Source organism: Galeopterus variegatus, unplaced genomic scaffold (genome assembly GCF_000696425.1).
Source record: "Galeopterus variegatus unplaced genomic scaffold, G_variegatus-3.0.2 Scaffold5923, whole genome shotgun sequence".
Taxonomy (NCBI): domain Eukaryota; kingdom Metazoa; phylum Chordata; class Mammalia; order Dermoptera; family Cynocephalidae; genus Galeopterus; species Galeopterus variegatus.
This window is the reverse complement of record NW_007732034.1, coordinates 54,514-62,969: the sequence shown is the minus strand read 5'-3', so window position 1 is coordinate 62,969 and position 8,456 is coordinate 54,514. Positions and strand designations below refer to the sequence as shown.

At 44.3% G+C, this 8,456-nt stretch overlaps 1 protein-coding gene across 1 annotated transcript in view; it reads left to right on the top strand.

The window, feature by feature from the left end:
* Nucleotides 1-3,128: 3,128 nt before the first annotated feature.
* LOC103605587 (V-type proton ATPase 116 kDa subunit a) overlaps nt 3,129-8,456 on the top strand; it is a gene marked incomplete at its 3' end in the record, with an annotated part of 54,476 nt that continues 49,148 nt past the window's right edge. The window contains exons 1-3 of the mRNA XM_008590205.1: nt 3,129-3,274; nt 4,543-4,621; nt 4,991-5,085. Coding sequence (XP_008588427.1) covers nt 3,158-3,274; nt 4,543-4,621; nt 4,991-5,085 — 291 coding nt within the window. The remainder of the gene's footprint in view (nt 3,275-4,542; nt 4,622-4,990; nt 5,086-8,456) is intronic.

Below are 8,456 nucleotides of genomic sequence, written 5' to 3'. Positions count from 1 at the left end.
AAAAAAAAAAAAAAAAAAAAAAAAAAAAAAATCACAGGTGGGTAGGGGAAGTGGGTGCGGGTGTACATTACACAAATTCAACAGTTGTTGAAGTAGGGTGATGTGTACATGCAGGTTCCTTATACTGTTCTTTGTATTTTAGCAGATTGTTTTGATTTTTCCATAATGAAAAGGAAATAAAAGCACCCCCCTCACTCTGGGGTACATTTTACAGGTGCCCCGTGCATGCAGGGAATGCGCGCACGGTGTCTGGAGAAACTGCTCTGGAAAGCTCGCTGGTGGAAGTGCAGGTGGCTGCTGCAGGGTGGACCTGAGCTGAGAGAGTAGCATCTAATCATGGCTCTCCTGCCCCTCACCCCCTGTGCCAAAAAGATAGAAAAGACAATAGTCCTCAGTAAGAAAGGGGTGCATATCACATTTGACCCTGTCTCTCTTTACCTGGGCCACATCAGAAGCTGAATTTTAGCCATTGGATATTTAGAAGGATTCCTCTGTCTATTCAACTTTGAAAGTATTTTGGAAAATAGTTGTTGATAGGATGGTGACTGTGATACCTTTTTCTTTTCCAAAGCTATTTTTTAATGTTAGTTCATTTTTACAGTTTGAAGGAGTATTAGTAGATACATGGGAATGTTGCCTATAGATGTTGATAGGATGGTGACTGTGATACCTTTTTCTTTTCCAAAGCTATTTTTTAATGTTAGTTTATTTTTACAGTTTGAAGGAGTATTAGTAGATACATGGGAATGTTGCCTATAGAGCCCTTCTAAGCCCTCAAGAAACCTTGTCCCCAACCCTCAGCTCACTGAAGGGCAATTTTCTTTCATTAGAAAATGAAGTCACTGCTTCCTGGTGGGGACTCAAGGTCATGGCAGAGGGCACAGGTGGGGCGGGGGTTGAGCAGGGCTGGCCGGTGTGGCAGGTTTGTCCTCACCCACAACAGGCGGTGTTGATACAACAGAGCTGCCTCCTGTCCCTGCGGGCGGGCGCCTCCCTTGGAGGAGAAAGAGCCAGGAGGGGCGCCCTGCCGCAGGGAGGACACCTGCAAATCCACCAGCCAGGCCCGTCCCATTTGGGCCCTGGGCCACTTTGAAGCCACAGCTGAGGCTTGGCCACTGCAGGGCTCCCTGCTTGGTGCATCGGGTGGAGGAGGCCACTGCAGAGCCACAGCCCTTGGGTCAGCTCCAGACCCTCGCTTGGGACAGGCGTGGACAAAGCTGGGGTAAGCAGGGTCTCTATACTGTGCCTTTTGGTCTGCATGAAGCTAATGTCTTATGTTGCTTACCTATGAACACGTTGCCTTATTTATCAGAAAGACAGTGTGAAAAGTTTTGATTCATCTTGGTGTCAAAAGGCAAACATAAAGGTCCAGACTTAAGTACTCCCTGAGGGTGGGGATGATGTTTATCCTCTAGGCAATAAGTTGGGAAATATTTTTTGAGTACCTACTTTGTGGTCAATATTGAGCTAGCCTGGTGCTAGAGTGAGCAGCATGACATAGTTCTAACCTCATGGACGTTACTGGCTAGGGGGGTATACAGGTAGGCATTACACAGGTGATCACCAATGATTGGTATTCTGGGAGCATGTAGGACAGGGGTTGGTGGTGGTCAGGGAAGGCTTGTGGTGGAAGAGGATCCTTACGCTGAGACTGGAGGGATGGCAGGATTATGTGGGACATGGGGACGGAGGGTGGAGAGGGAGAGGTTGAGGCTCCAAGTCTAGGAAAAGCACGAGCAAAGGCCCTGAGGTGGCGGGGGGTTAGGGAGGAATGCAGGGTATCTGGACAGCAGTGTCAAGCCAGACAAAGCTGCAGGAGACATGGGCCAGGTCCTGCAGCCTTTGTTGACCAGCTCAAGGGCTTTAGATTGTTTTGCCAGAAATTGGGACAATGGAAAGGCCCAGTGTCTGTCAAGTAACAGACACTCTATACTGTACAGAATGCAATCCACTCTGGGGCATGTAGTTCTTCTAGAAGGTTGACTGGGGGGAAACAATTTAGTTTGGCAGCAGGAGGGCCATCTAGAGGATCTTCGATGGGAATGGGTGCTGTAGCCACCCCCTCCGCCTTGCCTTCCCATGGTCTTCAATTTTACATTGAAGAGTCTCCACTGTCTCCGGCCCCTGGGAGATGGCCCTCCTTGGCATCCGTTTTAACAGACCTAACTGCAGTCCAATTGGCAGTATGACTTGGATGGTCTATTTGGGGAGGGGGTCTATCAGGAGTCACAAACCGTGACGCCCCCTAGTTGGGACTGCATTTTATCTGCTCGGAGGCCTCCGACCGCTCCGAGCTCTGTTCCCTTGCTGTGTGGGGGCAGATGGCAATTGCTTTGAGGCCCGTGGTGTTTGTGGCTCTCCCGACTGCTTCACAGTTAAACTTTGTACATACATCTGTTAGAGCATGTCGGATGTTTTATTATATTTGACTCTATATGTCTATGACCCCCTCTTGGTGTGTGTTGTCTTACTCATTTCTTGAAAACCAGAAGTGTCAACTCCTACTTGTGAGTACGTGGTGGAACTGTAACGTGCAGGCAGGCCGCACTAACTCACAGGGGTTTCTCCCCCTCTGGATGAATATCTTCTTCCATATGCAGGACGTACAGATTTACTTCATCCCGGATGACTCCGCAGGGTTCTGTTGTACCAGTTTATTTAATCATTCCATTGATGGACATGTACATTAGAGCCATTCATTATAATTATTACATGCAATGTTATAAGAAACATCTGTACATATACAGGTTTATCTTTCCATACATATACAGGTTTATCTGAATAAATAGCAGTGAAAATCTTGGGTTGTGGATATGAGTAATATAAAATTTGATAGATATCGACAAATTGCTCTCTGAAAAAGCAATCAAGATTTTATACTTGAACTACTAAGTGTATGAAAAGGCCTGCTTCTTCATACTCTTCCCAATTCACATCTTTCATCATATTTTTAAATCTTTTGTCGATTTGATAGACGCTGAAAAGTGCTATCTTGTGTTTGCTTCTATTTTTAAAATCAGAAGTGATTCCTGTTGGGGTTTTTTCTTTCCTGTTGAATTTTAAGTTAATTAAAAAAATTTTTCATCCTCAAGTTTTCACCCATTTATTACCTTAAATATCTTTCTCTTTTTCTGCTGCAGACCAAGACTAGGCCACGATGGCGTCCGTGTTTCGAAGTGAGGAGATGTGTTTGTCACAGCTGTTTCTGCAGGTGGAGGCTGCGTATTGCTGTGTAGCTGAGCTCGGAGAGCTCGGATTGGTTCAGTTCAAAGATGTAGGTACCGCATTCTTTGGAGATAAGAGGAAGGCAGGGTGGGAGTAGACAGCCCTTTCACAACACTTCCTTGTAGGGAGCAAAATGTATTCTGTAGGGAGAGGAGCCCTGAGCTAAAACAAAATAGGTGGAATTCTGTGCCTCTTCCTTCTGGCTAGGATTTGCAATGACGTTGGGCAACTCATTCACAAACATGTCCTCCCACCCTCTATATCTGTCTCCTGTATAGGAGTGGTTTGAGGCTTTAACGCAATCTCTGTATGTTGGATGTCATTGTATTTTATTTCCTGTGTAGCATCTTCAAAGCATTGGATATATCCAATGGGTGTACGGATTACCAGATCTTGTTCTGTGGACAAAAACCTGTTTTTCCTGACTACACTGACTGAGGACAAAGTATTCTGGAGTCCGCAGTTGGTTGTGATACCCAGGACTGAGTTCCAGAGTGACATCCTAGGGGTAGACTCTGGAGTGTGATGTCAGGGTATCTTTTCCCTGGGGTGGTTTAGATCCTCACCAAGCTCCTATTGAGCCCAATTAGAAAGTCAATCCATCTTTACTTCCTCACCAAGGGCAAGGTCAAAGCCAAGTTCCTGCAAAAAAGTATCATGTCTTGTCTTTTGCATCCCTAGTCCCTAGCACAGGACCCGACATGAGACAGATCCTCAGTAAAGTTTACTGGGCTGAGCCGAGGGTCACCAGCACGAGAGTTGAATTTTTGTTGATGACTGTGATATGTTGCATGGAGCTGTGCAGTTTCAAGGTCTGGTCATATTCGTGACCCCACTGAGCATTTTGAGGCTCATTTGGATAGCCAGTGTGGCTAAAAATAAGGAAACCTTAGATGTTGGAGGAGGACTTTGTTTCTCTTAGAAATGGAAGGGCTAGGGCAGGCCCGTGGCTCAGTTGATAGAGTGTGGTGCTGATAACACCAAGGCCACGGGTTCGGATCCCTATATAGGGATGGCCGGTTAGCTCATTTCGGGGAGCGTGGTGCTGACAACAGCAAGTCAAGGGTTGAGATCCCCTTACCGGTCATCTTTAAAAAAAAAAAGAAAGAAAGAAAGAAATGGGAAGGCCAGAGCTGAGGCATTTGGGGGATTGAGTATTAACAACACCTTGGTGTGTTTTGCCTGTGACTTACATGTCTTGTGCATGGAAAGACAATTCCAGCAATATTCTCCAGCATTAAAAAGATAGTACAATAACCAAAAGGGATATGATGGAAGCTGTTGCTACAAATGTGTGCCTTGTGTTTTTCCCCCTAGTTAAATGCAAACGTGAATAGCTTCCAAAGGAAATTTGTGAATGAAGTCAGAAGGTGTGAGTCACTGGAGAGAATCCTCCGTAAGTAAAGTTTTTGCTCACCATCTAAATGTGAACTGGCAAAAAGGTAAGTAGTTTGTAGGACGCAGTTAACAAATGCATCCCTATTTTTTATTGGTTGCTGGCAGATGAGGGGATCCAAACCCTTGACCTTGGTGTTATAACACCGTGCTCTAACAAACCGAGCTAACCAGCTAGGCCCCCTATTTGTAATAATTTTTGAGGTGATCATGGAGACGGGATGGAGGAAGTTGGGGGTGGGATTCAGGTGGCAGGTCCTCAGTCAATTCAGGTAGCTGAGCTGGCCAAAAGGTAGCTGTCCTGCTTGACCCCGTTTCTCAGGAGAAAACACAGTCACCTTGGGCTCTCTGGTGGGGTTTCATCCCTCAGGTTTTCTGGAAGATGAGATTAAAAATGAGATTGCAGTTCAATTACCTGAGAAGTACCCACCGACGCCTCTCCCACGGGAAATGATCACCCTGGAGGTAAGTTCCTCTCCTGTGCTGGCCACCCCAGCTAAAGACAGTCCTGAAGCTTGTCTCCTTGGGAGCTCTGAGAGCCACTCATGGGTCCCTTATGCAGTTGCTGAAGGTGTGGATGCAGATTCATGTAGCTGACCACTTTTCAGTACTATTATGCCAGGAAAGTCCTACTGTGCACTTTTTAGAGCCACTCCTGCTGCAGGGGACAGCTGTTTTCCTTTCTCAGCATGGCCCTAGGGAAGCTCCGCCCACTTGAGGAGTGATTTTCTTGGTGGGCGTAAGGTTATTCCAGGCAGTGAAGTCTTCTCTATATAGTGCCACTGAACAGGCCAAATGTGGGCATAACGGGATGTTTTCTAATTACCTCTCTGGTGGGAAGCAGCTAATGAGTCGGGTCCACTCTGGGTGGAGGCCTCTGCAGACTGACCTCTGTAGGTCCACTGGGAGAAGACAGCATTTTTCTTTAGCCAGGCATGTTATGGCTGTGGGGCCCTCCCTGTCCTTCCCTTCTGTTTACTTCCTCCCCCTTCTGTCTTTTATAAAGCAGTGAGTACCTACCATGTGCAAGGCACCTTCAAGAGAAATAAACATGGTCGTGCCCTTCCGAGAGCTTGAAGAGCAGGTAGTGGGGACAGGAGTGAGAGGCCGGGGTGGGAGAGGAAGTCAAAGCCAGACCATGGAGGACCCTGGGGTCTTGATAAAAAGCTGGATATTTTGTCCTCGGAGGAGGAAGGGCTCACTAAGGGGGGTGGGCAGGTAGGGGAGGGTGTCACCGAGCTGAACCTTTTCTCTGGCTCAGTTTTTTTGTTTTCCTTGAAGTTAACTCAAAATTCTTGAAATTGTTGACACTATCAGTAGTATAAATCTTGATACTGTAATAGAGATAAGACACTGCCAACTCTCCTAGAAAATATTTTGGGTCTTGTCATATTAAAATCTGGATATTTGGGGCCAGCCCGTGGCTCACTCGGGAGAGTGTGGTGCTGATAACACCAAGGCCCCGGGTTCAGATCCCATATAGGGATGGCCAGTTTGCTCACTTGGGAGAGCGTGGTGCTGACAACACCAAGTCAAGGGTTAAGATCCCCTCACCGGTCATCTTTAAAAAAAAAAAAAAAAAAAATCTGGATATTTGGAGAGAAAGCTTTTAACCAATATGAATAGGACCCCCCAGTCACCTCCAGTTTCTGTCTTATCCCTCGTCTTCTAATACCTGCCCCGTTGATGCAACAGCTCCCCGCACCCCAGTCCCTTCACCTGCAGGAGCACATACAGCTGTTCATGCAGACGGTGAGACACGTCCTGGTTTATGCTTTTACTCTTCTGAGTTATGGCGGAAGTTTTCTAGGCTTTCTAGTTTTCTTAACCACGCCAATCACTCCTGCCTGCCACCACCAGATTAATTTTGGTCATGCTCTATCTCGCCACTCCCTGCTCAAGAATGTACCATGACTCCCTTCTTACCAGGTCAGGCTCGACCACCCTCTCTGACCATCAAAGCCTGCTGTCCCCTGGCCCCGTCTGGGCTTGTCCCTTGATTGTTCTCTGCTCTTATTCATTTCTCAACTCCAAGCTCGTGCTCCTGCGGCGCCTCATGCCTGGAGTGCTTTTCCTGTGTACCACCACTGCTTTCAAGTCCAGCCAGGCCTCCAGACTCAGGTTAGATCCCACCTCTTCCATACTGCCTTCTCTGACTATGCCAAAGCACACACGTTCCACTTTCTCAGAACTTCTATTGGGCCTCTGATCAATATTACATTTTCATAATTTATCCTCTAATTCAGCAGTTCTCAAGCATCTTGGTCTCAGGCTCCTTTATACTCAACTAGTATTGTGGATTGCAGAAAGCTTTATTTATGTGGGCTATATTTATTGATATCAGGAACTAAAGTGGAAAAAAATGGAAAATATTTTAAAATTAATTTGAAAATAGTATCTCATCACACGTTAACATTCTTTAAATAAAAAACTTGTCTACTTCCACCTTGAATCTGTTAACAATATGTTGTTTTCATTAAGTACAGTAAATGAAGATAATCCAGCCTTACACAGCCTTACACAGATAATCCTTTCCTTATGTAGTGGAAAAGGGAGGAGTATTTTAATGGCCTTTTCAAATAATTGTGGTATATTTCTTTGATGTTACTTTGACAAGCATGGAGACTTTCCTGATTTTGTTAAACAAGCCACAAGTGTTTTTGTTTCCAAATTGAGTTGGTTGTAGGTTTCAGGTACTACCTTAAAAAAGCAGTTCATCCAACTGAGTTTAGTATTGGCTGACTGGTTTAATTCCCTATTCTATAAAGCCTTCTCCAGCTATGCCAAGGCTCACACATTCCAAATTTCACCATTCCGAGTTTAAAATATTTAATTTTGTCTGAATATTCATAAGTGTTGTTTTATTTTTTAGGGGGTGTAGCTAATGTTTGTGTGGGTATCCTTTTTATTGTTTATTTTTTATCTCTGATAAGAATGTATCTTAGCTGGATTAAAAAAATAACTAGCACGATCTTTTGAGTTAAGTTTTTTTTTTTTTTTTTTTTTTTCTAAAAGATGACCGGTAAGGGGATCTTAACCCTTGACTTGGTGTTGTCAGCACCACGCTCACCCAGTGAGTGAACCGGCCATCCCTATATGGGATCCGAACCCGGGGCCTTGGTGTTATCAGCACCGCACTCTCCCGAGTGAGCCACGGGCCGGCCCATTGAGTTAAGTTTTTGAAGCACGATACTCCCATACATTTGTAGTAACAACTGGTTAGATAAGAGGCAATCAGATGTGTGTGCTAACAGTCTTTCCTTAGTGTTTTTCTTTTGAATATTGTTTGCTGTAAAAATGAAATTAAAACAGCATGGAATTATGAGTGTAATATCTGGTTTGCCATTGATCACTGGGATTGATTGATTATTGATTGATTCAACTTGTCTGGCAGTTATTGAGTGTTCCTCCAGCCTTGTTAGAGAGGGAATTCTGGCAAGAGTATACCTACCTTGGGCTACCTTTGGGCTCCTACCTTGTAGAATTTATAAAGAGACTTTATAAACAGTCCTAGAGGAAATATTAATTCAGGAAAAAAAAATCATCCCAGTGAAAACTGCCCCAACTTTTCATTGTTATCAGGTTTTATTCTTATGCAGTTATATTTTTATATAATAATGTATCCATAATATGCATTATAGTTTTCTACTTTTTACATTAGCTATCATATTGTAAACCATTTCTTAGCTATTGCATCCTTCTCCAAAATATTTTTTTTTTTTTTTTTTTTTATTTATTTTTTTTTTTTAAACCCTTTTTTTGTCTTTTTCCCCCTTCCCAAAAATTTTTTTTTTTTTTTTTTTTTTTTTATTTTTTTTTTTTAAACCCTTTTTTTG